The sequence below is a fragment of the Calidris pugnax genome, unplaced genomic scaffold (assembly GCF_001431845.1).
Source record: "Calidris pugnax isolate Ruff unplaced genomic scaffold, ASM143184v1 scaffold167, whole genome shotgun sequence".
NCBI classification, from domain to species: Eukaryota; Metazoa; Chordata; class Aves; order Charadriiformes; family Scolopacidae; genus Calidris; species Calidris pugnax.
In genome coordinates, this window is record NW_015091045.1 from 2,174,217 (window position 1) to 2,195,612 (window position 21,396).

The 21,396-nt window shown below is 59.0% G+C and overlaps 2 protein-coding genes across 3 annotated transcripts in view; one reads left to right on the plus strand and one right to left on the minus strand.

Annotated features, from left to right (window-relative positions):
* The window catches only part of FTSJ3 (FtsJ homolog 3 (E. coli)), a 13,008-nt gene extending 11,545 nt beyond the window's left edge, over positions 1-1,463 (plus strand). The window contains 4 exon segments of the mRNA XM_014956477.1: positions 378-637; positions 961-1,055; positions 1,330-1,423; positions 1,425-1,463. Coding sequence (XP_014811963.1) covers positions 378-637; positions 961-1,055; positions 1,330-1,423; positions 1,425-1,463 — 488 coding nt within the window.
* Positions 1,464-2,314: 851 nt separating this feature from the next.
* On the minus strand, positions 2,315-17,480 carry LOC106896494 (alpha-2-macroglobulin-like protein 1). 2 transcript variants are annotated; one of them, XM_014956556.1, is made up of 36 exons: positions 17,231-17,480; positions 16,609-16,798; positions 16,047-16,209; positions 15,684-15,736; positions 14,719-14,739; positions 14,414-14,567; positions 14,189-14,270; positions 13,985-14,093; positions 13,786-13,900; positions 12,961-13,070; positions 12,652-12,816; positions 12,258-12,476; positions 11,321-11,378; positions 11,099-11,244; positions 10,714-10,863; positions 10,369-10,569; positions 9,501-9,552; positions 9,091-9,244; positions 8,696-8,921; positions 8,493-8,619; positions 8,078-8,199; positions 7,834-7,885; positions 7,509-7,583; positions 7,154-7,330; positions 6,896-6,977; positions 6,619-6,775; positions 5,994-6,068; positions 5,645-5,801; positions 5,260-5,477; positions 4,954-5,169; positions 4,133-4,257; positions 3,951-4,041; positions 3,773-3,841; positions 3,567-3,669; positions 3,368-3,409; positions 2,315-2,914 (listed from the first exon to the last, which is right to left on the minus strand). In XM_014956556.1, the coding sequence occupies exons 1-36, from the start codon at positions 17,302-17,304 to the stop codon at positions 2,886-2,888; spliced, it is 4,359 nt and encodes a 1,452-aa protein (XP_014812042.1). In that variant the 5' UTR covers positions 17,305-17,480; the 3' UTR covers positions 2,315-2,885. The 2 variants fall into 2 exon arrangements, with proteins under 2 accessions (XP_014812042.1, XP_014812041.1); XM_014956555.1 differs by having other exon boundaries at positions 9,456-9,552.
* Positions 17,481-21,396: the final 3,916 nt, after the last annotated feature.

Consider the following 21,396-nt stretch of genomic DNA (forward strand, 5'->3'; position numbering starts at 1 on the left):
AGGGAATAATGACAGGAGCAGAGGAAATGGTCTGAAGTTGGGGCAGGGGAGGTTTAGATTAGATATTAGAAAGAATTACTTTCCTGAGAGAGTGGTCAGGCCCTGGAACAGCCTGCCCAGGGAGGTGGTGGAGTCACCATCCCTGGAGGTATTTAAGAAACATATAGACATGGCTCTTCAGGGCATGCTCTAGTGCCCAAGTTTATTGGTTTATGGTGAGGTGTCGAGTGTGGGGCTTAGTTGGTGGGTGCGGTGTTTTTGGTGGGCATTTGGTGTGGTGTGTTTTGTATTTGGTTGTTTTGTTTTGTTTTTTTGATAGTTTTTTTTTTTTTTGTGGTTGGACTCGATGATCTCAGAGGTCCCTTCCAACCACTAAGATTCTGTGATTCTGTATTGGTGTGGGGGACCCCGTGTCCTGCTCACATCTCACCCGCCGCCCCGCTCCCTCCCCAGGTATTCCTTTAACGAGGATGAGGGAGACCTGCCCGAGTGGTTCACGGAGGAGGAGAAGCAGCACCGGCGCAAGCAGGTCCCCGTGGACCGGCAGACGGTGGAGGCGTACCGGCAGCGCTGGAAGGAGATCAACGCCCGCCCCATCAAGAAGGTGGCAGAGGCCAAGGCCCGCAAGAAGCGACGGGTGAGTTGGGGCCGTGGTCCTGCACCACAGTCCTTGCCTTGAAAACTGCCCAGGGAGGTGGCTGAGGCACCATCCCTGGAGGTGTTCAAAAGACGGGTTGATGTAGTGCTGGGAGGTCTGGTTTAGTGATGATGCTCCTTGTTTGTTGTGTGGGTGTCTATTTTTGTCCAAGTGAGGTTGACGGTTGGACAAGATGATCTTTAAGGTCCCTTCCAACCTAGAAGATTCTGTGATTCTGTGGGAAGGAGCTCCGTTTCCCCCCCTCCCAGATCTCTGTCCCTCCTCCCGTTCCCCTTGTCCGTCACCTTTTGCTGTCCCCACAGATGCTGAAGAAGATGGAGCAGATGAAGAAGAAAGCAGAGGCCGTGGTGAGCACGGTGGATATCTCGGAGAGGGAGAAGGTGGCCCAGCTGCGACGGTGAGTGGTGGAGCTGAGATCTGGATCCTTCATGTTATGCTGGGCTTGTTCCCCAGGTTCCCCATGCCTTGTCCCCGTGGCCACAGCACAGGGAGGGCTCCTGCACATGGCTGCAGGTCTGGCAGATGCCAGGCTGGATCTGGGTGCAGGCTGAGGGGCAGCAGGGCACCCCATCTTGGGGTACAGAGGCCCAGAGGGGTGACAGGACCCACTCTTGCTCTTTGGACATGTCCTAAAGCCAAACTGGTCTCCCCTTTTTGTCATTCTCCCACAGCATCTACAAGAAGGCTGGGCTGGCCAAGGAGAAGCGGCAGGTCACCTACTTGGTGGCTAAGAAGGGTGTAGGACCTCGCGTGCGTCGTCCTCCTGGCGTCAAGGGCCAGTTCAAGGTCGTCGACAGCCGCCTGAAGAAGGACGTGAGGGCTCAGAAGCGCAAGGAACAGAAGAAAAAACGCCATAAGTGATGTGGGACTGGCTCCCTCCTCAGGGAGGGACCTCAGGCACGGGGCAGGGCTGGCTCCTGTCCTCCCACGGTGGCCTTGGGAGCAGCCAGCTCGTCCTGCCTCTCCCCCGTCATGGGGACAGGACTGTGACAGCCACACGTGCCTTGATGTGACATTCCCTCCTGTCTGCTGGTGGCACAGGGAGGGTTTCTTTCACCTCAGCGCTGGACCATCGACCCCCTTCCTGTGCCACATCTCCAGGAGTGTCACCATTGCTGGCTTTGCTGGAAGACTTTTGCTCTGTGGAGATGACACGAGCAGCCACGCCAGCCCTGGCTGTCCCCAGAGAGGTTGTGGCTCATGGTGACAGCTCCCTGGGCCACGTTTTGTCACCGAGGTGGCAGGATGGTGGGTGCTGAGCCCTCAGGCAGGTGGCTGTCGGTCTGCAGAGAACAGCTCCTCGCTTTGAGCAGAACTAACCCCAGGTCTGAGGCTGCACCAGGACGTGTCCTGCGTCGTGACGAGGTGAGGGGCCTGTGCTGGGACCTGCCACGTCCCTTTGCACGCTGCAGAAAGAGGGGTGCAGGGTGGATGGGGTCCCTGCACCTCTGCCAATGCCTCCACGGAGCCCCCCTACCTCAGGCCACCTCCTTTTATCCCTGGTGGAGGAGCTGAGGAGCGGCTGGGCTGCCCTGCAGCCACTGGGCTGCCGTCCACCTCCTGTCCCCAGCAGCCACCCTGTCCCCACCACCCCTCAAGCCCTAACCCCTCCTGGTGTGGGACCTGGGAAGCACAAGAAAAACCAAGAAAAAAATCCATCCTTGAGAAAATGTCTTTATTTAGACCTAGGGCGGGGGGAATGTGGCTTCTCCAAGTGCTTGAACCTGTTTTGGGGGCCATTCTCAGGTCCCTCTTGGTGACAGTAGCACCAATATTGGCTGGGAGGAGGCTGGGGTAGCGCTGTGGCTCTCAGAGCAAGATGGGGTCAGTGGTGGTGGGGACCTGCTGGGGAAGGGACAGTTGGACTGGGAAGGAGGTCTTGGTCCTGTTCAAGTGCTGTGGGGAGTGGAGAGGCCAGACCTGCTGCCCCTGGGGGGGACATGCACAGGGGTGTCCCTGTAAAGCCACCACTTGGCTGCTCAACCACAGTGTCAGGGGCTTGTAGAACAGCAAAATGTTGGCCATGGCTCTGTGAGGTCCTTGTGGGGTGGGAGCTGTGTTACAGGGAGAAGTGGCTGAGTCCAGAGCGAGCCATGCCATGAGCACCTTGGGGCCACCTTCTGTCCCCCGTGGAGGGTGGGAGCAGAGAGCAGGGGCTGTCCCAGTCCTCGGTGGCTGAGGAAGTCGGGGCGAGCGGAGGGGACTGGCTGCCAGGCTTCAGGCTGTGCTAGAAGTTTCCCTCCTCCTCACTGTCAGCTTCAAAATGAAATATGGGCAAGCTGTGAGAGGAGACCCCAAGAGGAGAGACCCACTGCCCCCCCAGCCACCCTTGGCTGTCCCTGTCCCTCCACCTGAACCCCAGCCCTGGGATCTCGCTGTTTCACCCCCTGTGTGACCCCAAACCCATGGAGGGGAGCTCTGCAGGTGGCACAGGAGACAGGCCAGGTCTCATGGGGGGTCTGAGACCCCTGGAAAGGGCACAGCTCCCCTCTGCACCCCACAACCTGGACCCTTGGGTCCTCCCGGACCTCTAACTCCCCAAGCTCTGGCCAGCAAGTCCCCATCAGTCAATCCTGGCTGGGGTCCTCCATCCCCACTCGCTACCCCCCTTCCCCTGGGTCTGGGGGCTCAGCACGGTCCAGGTGGGCCCTTTGGAGTTGGTGGGTCCCCATCAGGGTCCTAGTGGTGGGGTGACTCCTCTGTCCTTACCTGAGCTGCAGGGTGCACTGTAGGCAGCATCCGTGCGGTCACCTGCAAGGGGAAGGACCCATGGCCTCAGGGCGAGTGCCTCCCACTAATGAGCCATAGCTCATCAAGGTGAGCTGACAGCTCAGGCAGACCCCGCTCTGAGCCACTGGGGTGGCAATGGGGCCAGACACCCCATGGCCATGTCCCTGGTGGGGCTCACCTGTCTCGTAGTAGTCGTACAGCGTGACGGTGGCTGGCTGGAGGTTCCTCACCGGGAAGTCCTGCGTGGTGGTGAAGGCGAAGGTCTCCTCCGTCTTGGGCAGCTGTGGAGACAGCCCAAGGGTGAGGTGTGACCCTGCCCTGTGGGGAAGCACCCCCATGTCCCCAGCACCAGGGTTCTGCTCCTGTCCCTGTGCCACGTCTCACCTGGTCCAGGTAAATCGTCACCTGGTCGGGCTGCACCTCCACCTTCTTCACCAGCCTCTGCATCTTCAGCTGGAGGGACACAGACCAGGGTGGGCAACAGCTTCTTGGTGTGGGTGCCCTAACTGGGGCCAGCACCCTGGGGTGGGTGGGGGTCCTGGGGGCAGCGGGGGCTTCTAACCTCCACCATGGAGCTCTTGTCCGGGATGAAGCCGGATGGCAGCTTGGCCTCGATGACAACCATGTTGGTGGTGGCACGTTCCCCGGTGTATCTGCAAGGGCAGAGCCCCGGGGTGGGCTTGGGGTCTTCCCTCCTTCCTCGGCTGCTCCCAGGTCCCCCCCCAAACCAGGGGGCAGCCTTACCGTGCCCGGAGGAGGAGCTGGAAGCGGGTGCTGGCATCCCCCGTGCACTCCCTGGGCTCCGTCTCCACGTGGAGGTCGAACGTCCCCGGGCTCGGAGGGGGTGGCACGTTATAGCGCAGGGTCACCTGGGGTGACATAGAGTCATAGAATGGTCTAGGTTGGAAGAGACCCTTGGGAGCATCGCGGCCAACCATCTCCCCTACTCTACAAAGTCCTCCCCTACCCCATGTCCCTCAGCACTGCATCTAAACGGCCCTTAAACACAGCCAGGGATGGGGACTCCCCCCCCTCCCTGGGCAGCCTGTTCCAATGCCCGACCACTCTTTGGGTGAAAAATTCCTTCCTAATGTTCAATCTAAACCTCCCCTGTTGGAGCTTGAAGCCGTTCCCTCTCGTTCTGTCACTAATTACCTGTGAGAAGAGACCAGCACCAACCTCTCTACAGTGTCCTTTCACGAAGTTGTAGAGAGTGATGAGGTCTCCCCTCAGCCTCCTCTTCCTCACACTAAACAGCCCCAGCTCCTTCAGCCGCTCTTCATATGATTTGTCTTCTGGGCCCTTCACTAGTTTCGTTGCCCTCCTCTGCACTCGCTCCAGCACCTCCAGATCTCTCTTGGATTGAGGTGCCCAAAACTGGACACAACACTCCAGGTGTGGCCTCCCCAGTGCTGAGTCCAGGGGCACAATCACCTCCCTACTTCTGCTGGTCACACTATTTTTGATACTATTTGATACTATTTTGACATGGGGGGGTGTGTGTGTGTGTGTTAGAGCCACCCAGTGGGCACCAGAGGTGGTCGAGGACCCTGGGCTGGACCCACCTGCACCAGGGCACAGCCTTGCCCGTGGGCTCGTAGCCCGTAGGTGCCCGGCAGCTCCTGCAGGGCCGCCCGCTGCAGCACCAGCCGGTTGCTGTTGTGCAGCACAAAGTCCTGCGCCGTGCCCACGGGGGATGTCACCGTCACCGCGTAGTCCCCGCTGCCGCTGTACGTCAGGGTGGCATACTTTGCCAGGGCTTGCAGGGCCACCACAGTGTCCTGGGAGTGGAGAAAGCACCGAGCCGGGGTCACCCCTAATGGGGGAGGTGATGCTTGGAGGAGACCCCTTACCACCCCCGGTGTCGGTACCTGCGTGGAGGCGAAGCCCCCGTAGGGGTTTTGCTGCCTGCTGAGCCAGCGGACGATTTGGGAAGCGGTCGCCAGGTCGTCAGAGGACACTTGGGGCTGGGAGAGGTAGGCCAGGAGGACGTAGGCGGTCATCTCCACCTCCGCCGGCATGGCGGCTGCCCAGGAGGGCTGCGAGGAGGGGGGAGCCTTCCCCTTCCTTCCCCAGGAGAGCAGCCCCTCTGGGAGAGAAGGGGATGGGAGAGAAGGTGGATGGGAGAGAAGGTGGATGGGAGAGAAGGTGGATGGGAGCTCAGCTCCCTGCTCTAGGGATCCTGGGGTGGCATGGGGTGACCCAGGCAGAGGGTGGCACTGCCCGGAGGTGCCCCTCACCCGCTCCGGGTGGTACCTGCGCTGATGCTGTGCTGGGCCAGGCTCTGCAGCTGGGCTCGCTGCTGCTCCCTGCGCCCCGCCAGCCCGAAGACGTAGGCGAGCAGCGCCTGGGTGTAGAGATCGTCCGTGGCCGAAGCCTCCAGGCACTTCAGGGCTGAGGTCACCATCAAGTCCTGCCACGGGAGCAGAGTCAGGAACCAGCCCACGGGCATGGGCAACCCATGGAGAGCCCCGGTTCTTGGCCAGTGAGGCCAGTCACAGCCAGGTCAGGCTGTGGAAGTGGCACAGAACAGCCAGAGTCCCTGTCCCAAACACCCGTTCCCTGCCCCACCAGCCCCTCTGGGGAAGAATGGGGTCATCCTCACCATTGGGGACAGCCCCAGCTCCAGCATCGCAGCCGTGACGTAAGCCGACAGCGAGAGCTCGTCCGAGACACCACCCTGCAAAGGGGACAGCAGGAGATCATAGAATTATAGAATCATGGAATGGTTTGGGTGGGAAGGGACCTTAAAGCCCCCCCAGTGCCACCCCCTGCCCTGGGCAGGGACACCTCCCACCACACCAGGTTGCTCCAAGCCCCCTCCAACCTGCCCTTGAACCCCTCCAGGGATGGGGCAGCCACAGCTTCTCTGGCCAACCTGGGCCAGGCTCTCACCACCCTCACACCAAACAAGTTCTTCCCCACAGCTCAGCTCCATCTCCCCTCTTGCAGGGTCCAACCCTTCCCCCTCCTCCTAGGGCTTCCCTCCCTCATCCACAGTCCCTCCCCATCTCTCCTGGAGCCCCTTGAGGGACTGGAAGAGGCTCGAAGGTCCCCAGAGCCTTCTCTTCTCCAGGCTGAACCCCCTGCAGAGGTTCTCCAGTCCTCTGATCATCTTCATGGGTCAGGCCATGCCACCCTCAGAGGGACCCCCCCCCCACTGCTTAGACCACACACTGGGGACATGCTGGGGGCCAGCCTGGCTCTGGATGCATGTCCCCATGTCCCACCTGCAGGGCGTTGTTGAAGAGCTTCCCCACGCTGCGGAAACAGCCCGTCTTCCTCTGCTGCTTGTGCAGCCAGCGCAGCGCGTCCGCGATGTGCCGCTCCTCGATGGCCACGTAGGCTCGGGCTTGCCCGAAGGACTTGAGGACAAAGGCCGTCAGCCTGCGAGCCAGAGGGATGTTGGAAAAAACCCAAATCTGGGGCACCCTTGGTGGCTGGAGGAGCCCTGGGGCAGCCAGTCCTTGGAGGGGGGACCTGCCCAAGCCCCATCTGGTCCCTCACCAGGTGTTGCCGCTGGAATCGCTCTTCCCGAAGGCGCTGTAAGAGCCATCGTCGTGTTTGTAGAGCAGCTCCCGCTGGTACCCTGCAGGGAGGAGGTGGGGATGAGTCTTTACACGGCCGTTTCCACATCCCCGGGGGATCCTAGAGGCTGCCCACAGCCCAGACCCACCCCAGGGAAGGGGGGGGACATGGGGTGGTGGTGTCCCTGGGCAGCGAGGCGGGGTGTGACAGGGAGATGGGGAGTTTGGGGACGCTCACCGCTCTGCAGGAAGCCCTGCGCCTTGGCCCGGATGTCGGGGCGCAGCTGCTTGCTCTTCTCCAGGTACTGCTGGATGTAGATGTTGGGGGCGAAGCGGACCATGTTCTGCTCCCCACAGCCATAGGGCATGGCCAGGAGGGAGTCCAGGTTCTGCAGAGCATTGCCGATGATGTCACCTGTCCCAGGGAGGGGATATGAGGAGCACCATCATGGGCTGTGTCCCCCGTATTCCCCCCCATCTCAGCTCTGGGTGATCCCACCTCCTATCTCAGCTCTGGGAGATCCCACCTCCCACTGAGCTCGGGCCATGGAGCTCTACATCCTCCCTGCCCGAGGTGGTCACGTGTCCCTTACCCATCACAGTGACATGGGCTCGCTGGGAGCCCTCCAAGATGTTTGCAGGAACCTCCAGGGAGATTTCTTCAGTGGCTGTGGGGTTGGAGGACAACAACTTGGTGGGCATGCCCAGCTCCTCCTGGCCTGGCCCCATGGCACCCTTGCCCACCCTCTTCCTGCTCTGACCCTCCATGGGCTCAAGGCTGGGTCGGGGCACCTCAGCCAGGAGCTCCTAGGGACCCTGGTCCTTGGCTCCTCTGGCCTGGTGGCCCTTGTGAGTAGTGGCCAAGCATCCCTGCCCCACATCCCCACGGCGCTGCCAGACACCCCCAGCCAGTCCTACCTTCCTGGCAGAGCAGGGAGTTGTGCGCCTTCTCCACCAGGATCCCCCCGGGCTGTGGGGAAGCAGTATCAGAGTGGGTCAGGACAACGGACTGGCCACGTCCCCATGTCCTCCAGCATCATGTCTGAAGCCCAGCTTTGGGGCTGGTTGCTGTCCCACCCCCTGTCCCCCCACTGCAGCCCAAGGGCTGCTCGGACCCTGTCCCCAAATCCATCCCACTTTCCTCCTCCATAACCCGTCTGACCTGCACCAGCAAGGGCTTTATCACGGTGTCCACATGCCCTTGGGCTGGCACCACAGGCATCTCGTTGCCACAGAGCTCCTTGGAGCTCAGGGCCTCGGTGCTGACAGTGATGTTCACCTCCCCTGCAGATGCAAGCGAGGTACTCAGTCCCCACGCAGCCCCAACCCCAGCCCACACTGCAGCCCCACAGCCTTGCGTCAGCCCTGGGGCTTTGTGTGGGGCTGGCTGGATCGGGGTGGGGGTCACCAGGTTGAGGAGCAGCGCTGGGAGGCAATGGGGAGGGTGCAAGTGGAGCAGAGAAGAGCTTCCCAGGTGGCATTGCATTTGCTCCTGTCCTCCTTGCCCACACAGTCCTCCAAGGGGGTCCCCAAGCAGCAGGGCAGGGGGGTCTCGTGGTGGCCCCGGTGCTCTGTACCCAGGCTGGTGGCTCGCACGCCCCATCGGAAGGTCCTGGCTTCATCTGCGCAGATGCAACCACCATATTCCTCCTCTGCGCTCGCCAACACCTCCAGCTTTTCTGACTCCGCCAGCGTCACCTGAACCTGCCAGACCATGGCCACGGCTCCATCAGTCCCTGCTGGACCCCAGCCCCACGGCCCCCTCCCCAGCCCCACTCACCCTCAGGCACTGCCGCAGGTAGTTGAAGACGGTGGCCACGAGGGTGAAGGCTTCATGGCGGACCACGGCGTAGGGCAGAGCCAGCTCCACGAAGAAGGGTTTGAAGGCCGTGAGGGTGGTGTCAGGGGCCATTCCCAAGCCCAACGGGGACGTGCAGAACATCCCAGCTTTCCACTCGGTGATGGCATCAGGCACTGTCAGCGCCATCTCTGCAGAGCCGCCCTCCCTGTGGGATGGAGAACACCACGAGACCATCCCACCACCTTCACCCACAGCTGGTGTCATCCCCAGCTGGGCTGACTCTCTCCATGTTGGAGAACGAGCCATCCTGAGGTCCCCAAATTCCCTCCATGCAGGGGAGCAGACCGGCCCTCATGGGGACCATCCTCACTCACCCCACGGGGACCAGGTCCCACAGCCACGTCTCTGGGAAATACGTCCGGGGTGCTGGTGGCTCTTTCCGGACAGCGCCGAATGGGATATTTTCCTCCCACGCGTCTTTGGAAACATCACTTAAACTCAAAGCGGGGAATGGAGCACCAAGACCAACTGGAAAAGACAGAGCAGAAATTAGGGTCCACAGGTCTCTGCATCTCATCTGGGCCTGAAGGGGCCCAAAATCCTTTTCAATACTTAATCCCTTTGATGCTGAGTGTATTTTCTGAGTCCCCCCCCCCGAGGACACGGGAGCCAGGACTGGGCACCAGCTCCTTGGTGCTTTTCTCCTGAGAGGAGGGAGGGAGCTGAAGGCTGTGCTGACCTATGGGACCTGCAGGCCCCGCAAGCCCGGGCGTGTGGAACATACTTTTGCAAACATCGCTGGTGTTGGCATTGGTGAAAAGTTTCAGTGCTGCGTCCTGTGAACAAGAAAAGAGGTTGTCCATCTCCAAAACACAGCAGGAAGGATATCCCCATCCCCGCGGTGAATAATCATAGAATCATAGAATCATAGAATTGCCCAGGCCGGAAGGGACCTCCAAAGGCCATCTAGTCCGACCCCCCCGCAGTCAGCAGGGACACCCCCAACTAGACCAGGTTGCCCAGGGCCTCGTCGAGCCTCACCTTGAATATCTCCAGGGATGGGGCCTCAACCACCTCCCTGGGCAACCTGTTCCAGTGCTCCACCACCCTCCCAGTGAAGAACCCTCTCCTCATCTCCAGTCTAAATCTGTTCCCCTCCAGCTTGAAGCCATTGCCCCTCGTCCTGTCACTGCAGGCCTTTCTAAACAGGTTCTCCCCAGCCTTCCTGTAGCTCCCTTCAGGTACTGGAAGGCTGCTATTAGGTCTCCCCAGAGCCTCCTCTTCTCCAGGCTGAACAACCCCAGCTCCCTCAGCCTGTCCTCGTAGCAGAGGTGCTCCAATCCCCTGATCATCCTTGTGGCCCTCCTCTGGACCCTCTCCATCAGGTCCATGTCCTTCTTATATTGAGGGCTCCAGCCCTGCACACAATACTCCAGTTGAGGTCTCACTAGAGCAAAGTGGCAGGGCCACATAGTCACAGGGCCCGCAGAATAAGACAAGCGGAGAAGAACTGGAGCCAGGGGTCCATGGGAAAGACCTTGGCCACCAGTGTGGCTTTCACGGGACGTTGCCGTGCTTTCCTGGCACCCTGGGCAAACCACAGCTGGCTCCTGGATGAGGAGGAACCAGGAGGCACAGGCAGGGCCTTTTACCTGAAATAACTTGTAGGTCTCCATCTTGGAACCGCCCCATATAGGGGGAGGTAAGAAATGCCTCCTTTCGAAATGAAATGGGCCTAGCGGCTCCGGGAAGTCGGGCATGGGAAAGTAGGGGACATGCTCCTCAAAAAATCCTGGACAGGGCCGTGGGTCTCGAATGCCGAGGTGGTTGAATTTGGGGAGTAGGTTGTAGACCTGGGAATAAACATGTGTGCTAGGTACAAAACCAGGCAGGCACCTACCCCCTGCCCGGGAGCCACCATGGCGCCGAGTCCCTGTAGGGGAGGTCCAAGCCCAGTGTCATGCCCAGCTGGTCCCTGGGGCTGTGCCACCACTCACTGCCTCTACGTTGAGCTCAGCCTCGGGCTTCAAGAGCACCACGCTGCGGTCCACGGCACGGACAGCACACAGGGACCCCGGGGCAGCCTTCAGCTCCAGCCGCAGCCCCGAGCCGGGCAGAGCCCTGTCCTCCGAAAAAGCTATCTTCACCTGGAAAGGGACAGGGACATCAGGGGGCAAGGGCAGGAGGGGGAGCCACCTCCCATGGAGGAGCAGGACCAACCCACGGATGTGGAGGTCTCTTCTAGACAGGGATAAAATCAGGCTTGAGGGTTTGGGGATCAAGCTGTGACGCTGCGGTACAACTGGAGAGAACAGACATCAGGACATGCAGCTGTGGACAAGCCATGGAATGGTTCCCCCAACTCTGGCAAGCTCCGCTCACCTTGTTGGGGAAGCACTTGGCCACATTGAGCTCGATGCTGTCAGCCGTCATCTCACCGTTGGGCAGCACCACGTAGCCCAGCACCTTGGCCATGGGTGCCAGCTCGGGGCCAATGGGCAGCTCCAGGGAGAAGGAGCCTCTCATCCCTGGGAAAGGAGGGGAGATGAGGACCAGGCATGGAGACCAGAGCCTTGCACAGCCCGTACATGCCTTGGCACCTACCATCTGCTACAGGCAGCTCTTTCCTGAGGACGGTGGCAATGGTCCCCTTGGCCAAGACCTACGGAGGAAATGAGAACACTAAAACCAATGCTGAGCAGGGAACTCAAATGTCTTGATGGAGGATGGAACAAAGGGCGAGACCGTTGATATGGCTTTTGACCTTGGAAATGAGAACACTAAAACCAACGCTGAGCAGGGAACTCAAATGTCTTGATGGAGGATGGAACAAAGGGCGAGACCGTTGATATGGCTTTTGACCTTGCCCAGTCTCCAATCCTCCCCACATCTCCTGTTGGAATGAAGGTCCAGCAGTACCAGCAGACATCTCTACTACCAAGCAAGGGTCCCTCAGTCTAGCCAGGACAGATTACTCATTGTCATAGAATCATGGAATGGTTTGGGTTGGAAGGGACCTTAAAGTCCCTCCAGTGTCACCCCCTGCCCTGGCAGGGACACCTCCCACCACACCAGGTTGCTCCAAGCCCCCTCCAACCTGCCCTTGAACCCCTCCAGGGATGGGGCAGCCACAGCTTCTCTGGACAACCTGGGCCAGGCTCTCACCACCCTCACACCAAACAAGTTCTTCCCCACAGCTCAGCTCAATCTCTCTTCTTTCAGTGTCAAACACTTCCCCCTCCTCCTAGGGCTCCCCTCCCTCATCCAGAGTCCCTCCCCAGTCTCTGGAAGGGGCTCTAAGGTCTCCCCGGAGCCTTCTCTTCTCCAGGCTGAACCCCCCCAACTCTCTCAGCCTCCCCTCCCAGCAGAGGGGCTCCAGCCCTCGCAGCATCTCCATGCACTCCTCTGGCCCCCCTCCAACAGGTCCATGTCCTTCATTGTCTTGTCCTCAGGACATTACTGTGAGCGTGTGTGTAGATGTGGACCTTAACACACCACCTCCCTAATGCCAATTGCCCTCCCTCCCTGGGCCAGGGCTCACCAGAAAGACCACATCCAGGCTCTCTGACTCAGTCCCCAAGGCCGCCTTTGTGAAGATGTAGTCCACCCAGAGCTGCTGGGGCTGGCCACAGGGCAGCTCTCTCTCCAGCTGGCGGATCTGCAGGAAGCTCTTGCTTGCTGAGAAGAAGGGGCTGAGGGATGCGTAGGCATCTTGGTAGGTGCCACTGTTCTGGTTGTTAAGCGTCCTGTTGACTTGAGCCTGTGTGATGGAGGTAGAAATCAGGGTGGTGGAGCCATCCAGCAGCCCATGAGGTGCTGGTCCTAGTGCCAGGCACCACTGATGGCAAACTCTCTGGCTTGGAGAGTTGTCCAGCCCCCTACTACTGGAGAAAGCACCACAGGGACTCCCAAGGTGTGGGAGATGGGTCACTTACATGCAGGCTGACTGTGTCACTCCAACCAGAGGTTTCCAGCTCGAAGGAGACTCTCCCTGAACTGTCTGTCAGGAAGGTATGAGTCTTAGATTTTCCTTGGTGCGTAACGAAGAGCGAGAGCTCCTTATGTGGCAGCACGGTGCCAGCAGCTCCTGTCAGCAGCATCTGAAGATGGATGGGGAGATGCCCCAGGTTGGGCTGCAGGCATGGGGCAAAGGGCAGGGGTGGGAGAGCAGGGCTGAGGGGGTCAGCAGGGGCAGGACAGGGTGCACGGGAACCCTGCAGGGTGCAGGGACACCCCCCTATTACCGTCCCACTGTAGGGGATGCCGGGCTTGTAGAAATAATGGGTGTTTTTGAAGATGACAGTGATGGTTTCACGTAAAATCTCGCAGCTCTTGGTGTTTTTCTGCTCCAGCCCTGTGGAGAGGGAGTGGGGAGCTGAGGGTGTTGCAGGGACGCAGGGTAGAGGTTCCAGTGCTGCCAGATCCCCTGCCACGGTGCAGACAAGGTCCCTGGATATTTTGAGCTTTCCCTCTGCAGCTGGCAGCCTTGAGCACAGTCTGCACCTCCCACAAGAGGAGCAAAACCTCTACAGCATGTTTTAGACCTAAAACCGGGGTGCAGCTGACTTCAGAAAAGGCTCTTTGCCAAAGCACTGTGGTGCAAGGCCAGTGAGCCTGGGGACAACCCCTAGTCTCCTTTGTTTTTTTCCTGAAGTCAAGCTGCTGGCATTCATTTCTGGGGTGACCGAGGTCGTGGGTGAGGGAGGCTGGAAGGAGGAAGCCACACCACTGGACGGGGTGGAACCCCTGCTTTGCATTGCAAGGACTCGACCGGCTGCTAGCTGTAGCATCAGGAGAGTTGTTGGATCTTGGAAAGGCATTTCTGCCTCCCGACCATCCCTCTGGTCAGAATTAGAAGTATTGCCCGGCCGACCTGGCTCACGTCCCCACCTGGACCCTCTCCCTGCACACACGCACCCCTAAACCACAGCGTCGTTTTGAGGCTTCCCTGGAGAAGACCAATACCCTCAGGCCATGCCACGTGCATTTGGGTGCACGCAGGGATGAACACAAAACCATGCACCTGCAGCAATGCCCCTTCCCAAGCAGGAGAACATCGCCATCCCTACCTGTCCCATCCTCCACCAGCGATGCCTGGACTTGGAATCGCTTCCCATAGTTGAATCTGGTCATGTTGAAGGCAGCCAATGAAACCTCTGTTGAAAAGCAGCCATTCTTCTCAGTCTGGAGGGAGAGAGTTGCCCCCGTTAGCAGCAGTCCCAGGCTGGGGATGTCCCAGTGGCACCCGTGCTCCCCCGTTGTCCTCACCTGCCCGCTAACCTCGATGCAGGTCTCCACGGGTTCGAACCAGTTCCTTCGTCCCTGCTGGCACAAGTTGGCCTGGACCTTCCCCTGGACGGGCTTCCCGTAGGTGTACCTGTTGGGTGGAGGGTGGTGAGGGTGTGCCTGATGGACCACGGCACGTTGGATCCATCCCCTCCCTCTTCCCAGCACAGCCTGTTTTGGGCTCACCGTCCACAAATCTCCACCTGGACATTCTTGTCCTCCAGCACCACGGCGGGGAGGCCAATGGTCACCTCAAATTTGGGCAGCACTAACGGAGAAGCAAAGGGAGAGAGGGTTGTTCCTCCCAGGACAAGGACAACGGTGCATGGGTGGCCGGAGGGGCCAACACATGCTGTCCACAGGGACATGACAGGGTGGGGGTGTCCCCACCCATGCATGGTCCCTGCGTACCGTATTCCTCCACGCTGAAGGAGTGGCTCTTCCCCTTCACCTCGATGATGTACGTGCCCAGGGCTGGCTCCGCAGCCAGCGGGAGGGACAGGTCCACGATGCCCTGCCGTGGGCTCACCTCCTGCCACTGCGCGATGCGGTTGTGGTTGGGATCCTGCACAGGGGGACACGCAGCCTCAGCACCCCAGGGAGCCCAGCACCCGGTGACAAACAGCCCATGGCTGCCTTAGGCATCTCCTCTCCCAGCCATGCTGCCTTCCCCAGCCCACACCACCCAGGAGCCTCCCTCCATCTCTCAGACTGACCTTCAGGACCACAAGGGGCAGCTGCAAGGCAAAGAGAAGATGGTTAGGGGAGAAATTCCAAGCCTTCCTTGGGGTCTCATCAGAGTGGGAACACCTCAGGAGCCGTGGAGAGTGAGGGCTATTTGGGGGATGCTGTGAACTTCCAACCCTTCAATTTGCTTCGGGGTTGATTTGCCCAGGGAGGTGGTGGAGTCACCATCCCTGGAGGTATTTATGAAACGTATAGCCATGCCTCTTCAGGGCATGCTCTGGTGCCCAAGGTTATTGGTTTATGGTGAGGTGTTGAGTGTGGGGTTTAGTTGGTGGGTGCGGTGTTTTTGGTGGGCGTTTGGTGTGGTGTGTTTTGTATTTGTTTTTTGGGTTGTTTGTTTGTTTGTTTGTTTTTTGTGGTTGGACTCGATGATCTCAGAGGTCCCTTCCAACCACTAAGATTCTGTGATTCTGTGATTTTGAGCCTGTGTGCGGCTCCAGCTGGGGTGAGCCAAGGGCACTGCCAGCATGACAAGGGGAGGTGGCATCTCCTAGAGCCTTCACAAGACGCCAGCAACCATTCCATTTGGGGACCTCCTGCACTTCCAGAGACCCAGATGATTGCCCAGGGGTGCCAGAGACTGAGCTCGCCTGTAAATCCTGGTGTCTGATGGCTTGATGGACATCAAGAGCTCTTTGCCTCCTTCCCACTTACCATCCCTACATCCCTAACCAAACGTTTAGTGGGTGTGTTCCCATGTCACACGTGCAATCCTGCTTTCTCTTTCCTTAGCCTGCCGAAGCCTGTGTGAGCAGCACCGGGCATCCCTGCCCCTGGGGAGCACAACCACCCAGGCAGAGCTGGCTGGGGCAGGATTCCCAAGGGGAAAGGCGCTGGTTGACTCCCACACCTCTCTCACGGCTCTCTGAGGCTGTAGGAGGGCAGCGCAGAGGAGCCCTGTCACCTCCCCCCCCTTCCCCAGCCTTTCTCTCACCTTCTTATTGCTGGCAGTGAAGTCTTTATCCAGAGAGACAATTCGAAACTTCACTGGAAAGGGCAAACAAGGACGCGGGAGTGAGTGGTGGGTGCATCAGCCAGGGGAGGGCGGTTCCCCACGGAGAAGGTGGATGGAAGCCCACCCCGAGCCCCGCAGTGGGGCACTGCCCCCCAAGCAGCACAGCCTCCAGTGCTGCTGTCACATCCTGGCATTGCCCTGGGCCGGTGCTGGGGGTCTCAGTGCCTCCCAGGATGAGCCCTCCTCTTCCCATGCAGAGCAGGAGCAAGGCTGAGCTTCCTGCACCCCTCTCCCACCAGGTTCTTCAGCCTGGAGCAGGGTGGTCCATCCTGCTGCCCTCACCTTGCTGTCCAGGCTTGTAGACAGCCTTGTCTGTCTGTATGAAGATCCCAGGCTCCAGGGCTCTCAGTATCACCGGCTTCTTCTCGGAGACATCCAGGGAATCTCCCTGGATGGAGACGTGCAGGTCTACGATTTCCTCCTTCCCTCTGGTGGGGGCTGGAGCCTGTCAGGGGAAACACCAGGCACTGGGTGAGGACAAGGGATATGCCATGGCCAGGATGCTCTGCTGACTCTGAGTGACCCAGAGCACTCCTCACCCACAGGAGACACCTTCCCCAAGCCAGGGGCTGGGAAGAAATGTCCCCCCAACACCCTGCCCTAGTCTGCAGGTCTGCTCCTGGGTGATTATTTCAGCTCCGAATAACTGGGCTGAACCTAGAGTTGTTCTGCCTGCATGGGGGGTGAGATCCTACCAGGAGATGGGGAAGTCATGCCAGCTCCCATCCTCCTCCAGCTGCAGAGCTTAGGGCTGTGCAGCAGCACAGGGACCACAGCCTGGAGACAGTGGCATGTCCAGGGTGTCCCCCTCCATGCTTACGGCTGTGCACAGGGTGACACTCACAGGAAAGGTGACGTTCAGGTACAGACGAGGCTCCTGGACCTCCCTCTCCAGCAGCGTGATGTTATGGGTCCTGTCTCGTCTCTGAAGCTGGATGGTCACCTGGACAGGCTTGTGGAGGCCACTGAGATGGACCCACAGCATCGATGTGTAGGGGTGGTAGAACACAGCTGGGGACGTGACCACATAGTTCCTGGCAAGGAGAAGTGCTGACATGAGAGGTGTCTGGATGAGGCACATCCCAGTAGAGACTCCAAGGAGGACTTGAAGGGCTCCTGGGTGCACAGAGCCCTCTGCAGGGGTGCAGGGCCACCTCCCCCAACCTCCCCACTCTGCTTCTGGCCTCCCCTTGACTTCCTGGCTCAGGAAGACAAAGGTTCTGCTCACACATGGGCTGCAAGTGAGGCAGCACCTACAATAAACCACCCCAGAGACACCAGCCCCCAGGTACCAAGTCCTTGATGGTCACGGGCAGGGACAACCCACCAGCCTGAGCACTTCCATCCTGGCCAACAATCACACAGGAAGGATTAGATCCCACCACGTACTGCCAAGGAGTCAAGACTAAATGCCTCCCACCAGGCACAGACAGACAGAGAGACAGACAGACACAGAGAGGGCTTACGGTGCTGCAAATGCCCCAGCTGTGAGGTGCAGCATGAGGAGCAGCAGGATGGGCAGGACAGCCAGGGACCTCATGTCTCCAGCTGTAAGTGGACGCTGGGGATGGCCACAGCCTCCTTTCTCCAGGTGCTGGATTGCTGTAGATCCAACTCTGCTCCTCTAACAGGCTCTGGAATGAGATCTTTGCTTTCTGCCCAGCGAGAAAACACGGGCTGGCAGCGGGATCCAACGTGGACCTGCAGATATAGCCAAGGTAATGTTTACTGTCTGCCCACAGCCTCCCAGGTTCAAGGCTCTGATGGATTTTTGCAATTTGAGGAGAGGTTCCTATAGGCTATAGAGGTTTGAAACCAGGGGGCAGGACCCACCTACGCACTGGTTTTGCTGGGAAATGATGGCAGTAATGAAATGAAAGTAAGCAGCACCATCATGAGAAGAGCCTGTGAGCTGGTGGTGATTTCTCAGAAGGGCTTGTTCCCAGGCGTTTTAAATTTAGGCAAACAGCAGCTGTTTGGCCTGATAGCAGGTCTCAGGCTGTGTTTTTGCCCAGTTTCTTCCAATTTAATCAAATCAGTTGTGGGCACAGGAGCAGGACAGGGTTGGGCTGTTGTGACAGGTTGTGACACTCTCATTACTCCGTGCACTGCACCCGGGAGCCGGACACTGCCCAGGACATGAGCTGAGCTGCCTCCTTCTGTCCTGGTGGGAGAGTTGAGGCAGCTCCAAGACAGCCACATAGTGTCCTGAGTGCATCCCCTGCTCCAGGGTTCTGCCATCTCCTCCCCTTTGGGGACACGGGACACATCGTGGGAAGACACAAAGGGGGCTGACCCCTTTCCTGTGGGCTCTGGGATGACCACAGCTGCTGTCCTCACGCCTGCCCTGCTCAGGTGTTGCTGGATACAGCCCTGTGGCCACCTCCCTGCCCTTTGGGAGCAGCCCCACATGGTGTCGGGGTCCATAGGAGGCTGGTCCCCACCACCCTCACAGATGTGAGAGCTGAGCGTGGCTCTGATCCCATCCTGCTACCTAAGGGGTGGGTCAGTGCCCCACTGAGCATCTCGGGGGTGGTCCAGCACTGAGCCCTTCCAAGCACGGGGCAGGATGCAGAGTGGCCAAGGGGAGATTGATTTGGGAGCGGGGTGGACCTCTGCCTCTCTGAGCAGTGCCTGTGGGGCTGCCAAGGGGAAATATGGCACAGAGAATCTGTCATTAGGTGCCGCTGGTGACTTTGGAGCAGGAGCCAGCACCCCCAGCCCCTCAGGACGAGGCACCACTGACCCTGCGTTGTGCTGTTTCTTCTGCTGCCTTGGTGCCCATGAAATGAATGCTTTCTCTGATTTGGTCTCAATTTTTTATGCAGTAAAACAAAGTGAAGGTACGGCCTCTCTGACCCATCATTAAGGAGGACAGGAAAGCTGAGCACCTAACACAAAGTCTGTTCTGGAGGAGAAACACAGAGGAAAACCTTGCTCATGGATGGGTTGGGGAGAGCCTCCTTCCAGCTGGACACCTCTGGTTGGACTGATGAGGTCTCCCTGCATGTAACTGCCCAGGGAGCAGCCGCTTTGCTGGCCACCATGGTGTTGTGGTTTCCCTTGAGCTGATGCCAGTGCGATCCCTCGGAGAGGGAACCAGGGCAGGTGAGCTGGCCCTGAGCTGACTAAAGCCTTGGGACATCAGTGTACGAGTGATGATTGGACATGGAGAGGATGCTCAGAGCTATCCCGAGCACAGCCCTGCTCCTGCTCCTGCTCCTGCTCCTGCTCAGCCAGGGTTAAAAATAAAGAAAAACGCAAGTAGAAGTGGCAAACTGTTTTTTCTTGCAAGAAATCTCCCTTTCTTCAGGCTCTTTCCCCCCATCCCTGACCGAAGCCAGCCCTGGACTCAACACAGATCTCCACAGATCCCTGCAGGAAAATATCTTCTTGGCACAGCATGGCCTCTGCCCTTCCCCAGAAAGGTTTCCCGGATGGGTAACTGTCAGGAGGGAGTGGGAAGGGGAGAGATGAGGAGGCTGCGGGGTGAGCATCATCCCAGGAGCAGCCAGCCTTGCTGCCGGGGCTGCTCTCCAGCTCACCACCCACAAACATCCAGCGGGATCATATCCTCCAGAGTCCTCTCTGTTTACAAACAGCAGATCTAGTAGTGCTCCTTTCCTAGCTGGCTCGCTCACCAGCTGTGTCAGGAAGTTATCCCCAACACACTCCAGAAACCTTCTGGACTGTTCCCTGGTATGGTGCACCCAGCTGATATCTGGTAGGTTGATGGATGGGGCAGCCACAGCTTCTCTGGGCAACCTGGGCCAGGCTCTCACCACCCTCACACCAAACAAGTTCTTCCCCACAGCTCAGCTCCATCTCCCCTCTTTCAGGGTCAAACCCTTCCCCTTTGTCCTATGGCTCCCCTCCCTGATCCAGAGTCCCTCCCCATCTCTCCTGGAGCCCCTTGAGGGACTGGAAGGGGCTCCAAGGTCTCCCTGGAGCCTTCTCTTCTCCAGGCTGAACCCCCCCAACTCTCTCAGCCCCCCCTCCCAGCAGAGGGGCTCCAGCCCTCCCAGCATCTCCAGGGCCTCCTCTGCCCCTGCTCCAACAGGTCCATGTCTTTCCTGTGCTGAAAGTCATCCTGTGTATCCTCGCAAGAAGCAGAGGTTTTGCCCTGCCGTCATGCTCAGAGGAGCCCTGAGGGCATCACCACTCCAGAAGGAAAGTTTTCCCCCCGGAGGGGCGTATTAGCCGAGGTCCAGCCCGGCTACAGCAGCTGGAGCTGGCAGGAGGATGCTCCAACATAGACTGGAAGCTTGGGGGTTTCTCCAGTTTGGGTTGTGGGTAGTAGAGCACGGAGGGGAAGAGCACCACATGGCATCTGGGGAGGGAACACCTCACTAGAGGAGATGAACAGGGATCCCCCCGCACCCAATCCCAGTGCTCCCCTCCACTCCAGAGTCTCAAGGTGGGGAGCACTTGGGTTTTTTCCAGCCCTGGATGTTCTCTTCAGGGCTGTGCCACCCAACCTTCCCCCCGTCTGCCCAGAGAGGCTGACCAGTGCACAGACTGGAGTTGAGCCCCCTTTGCCTAAACACCTCAGGAAACAGCTGTGGGGTCTATCTGCAGATGGAGGAAAGTCTCTGCTCTGGTGTGTGAGGTTGTACCTGCACCAAAGAAGTCCAGAGACATCATCCCCAGGTGCAAAGTCCTCTATGGGGACAACCCACCACCCCAACCAGCAACCATGGTCACGGTAAGGATCGTCACACCACTTGAGACCACCCACCATCCCACCAGGCGTGGACAGGCAGACACAAAGAGGGCTTACGGCTCTGCAGATGCTCCGGCTGTGAGGTGTAGGATGCAAAGCAGCAGGGAAGGCAGGGCAGCTGCAGACCCCATGCTTGAGGGACCACGTGGAAGCAAGGTGGTCCCAGAGCCTCCACGCTGGGTCTTCCTCCTACCCTCAACCTTTTACCTCCTCACTGGCAGTAAGCAAGAGCCAGAGAGGTCTCTGGCTGGGACCCAACCATCCAGCTAGGACAATGTTTAACCACTCGACTCAAGGTTTGCAGGGTTCAAGGCTCTGGGCAGCCAAACCGCACCCACAGTGGTGGGACCACCAAGCCAGCCCAGAGCTGAGTGACTAAGGGAGCCCTGACAGGAGGGAAGGGAATAAAGGAGTTTTGTAGGAAATTAGAGGCTTCACGTGCACGTTGCCCTTCACCACCTCCATGTGACAGTTGTTACTCATGGGAAGTCTCGTTCCTGTTGCTAATATTTTTGCCCAGTGGTATTTGTCTATGTCGATGATTTCACAGTTTTGCAGAACTTCCTCCAGGACGAGCCAGCCACTCCTGAGAGCAGAAATGATGCCAAACTGGTACACTGTGCCTTTTTTTGGCCAGTTTGCACACCTTATTTGAAGATGGGAGGTGACACCTGCCCACCCTGCTCCCAGCACTGGGGACAGCCATGCGCTGGATTTCTCCCTGCCCTACTGTCACCCCAGGGTGGCTGGGACAGGAGCTGCTGGGCTGGGAAGGAGCCAGCAGATGCCCAAAGTCCTGCCTGGCTGCAGGGAACAGACCAGGGGAGACAGTAGCTGGTGGATGGGTCTGGTTGTGCCATGGTCCAGAGGCCATGGAGAGGTTTCTCTTGCTCCAGGTGGGCACAATCC

What these genes read in the sequence shown, in the direction of transcription:
- LOC106896494 (XM_014956555.1), bottom strand. Translation starts at nt 17,304, where the DNA reads ATGAGGTCCCTGGCTGTCCTGCCCATCCTGCTGCTCCTCATGCTGCAC. An exon ending in CTACAAGCCTGGACAGCAAG is followed by an intron (nt 15,737 to 16,046) that starts GTGAGGGCAGCA and finishes TGCCCTTTCCAG; the next exon opens with TGAAGTTTCGAATTGTCTCT. An exon ending in CAGGTGGAGATTTGTGGACG is followed by an intron (nt 14,094 to 14,188) that starts GTGAGCCCAAAA and finishes TCCACCCAACAG; the next exon opens with GTACACCTACGGGAAGCCCG.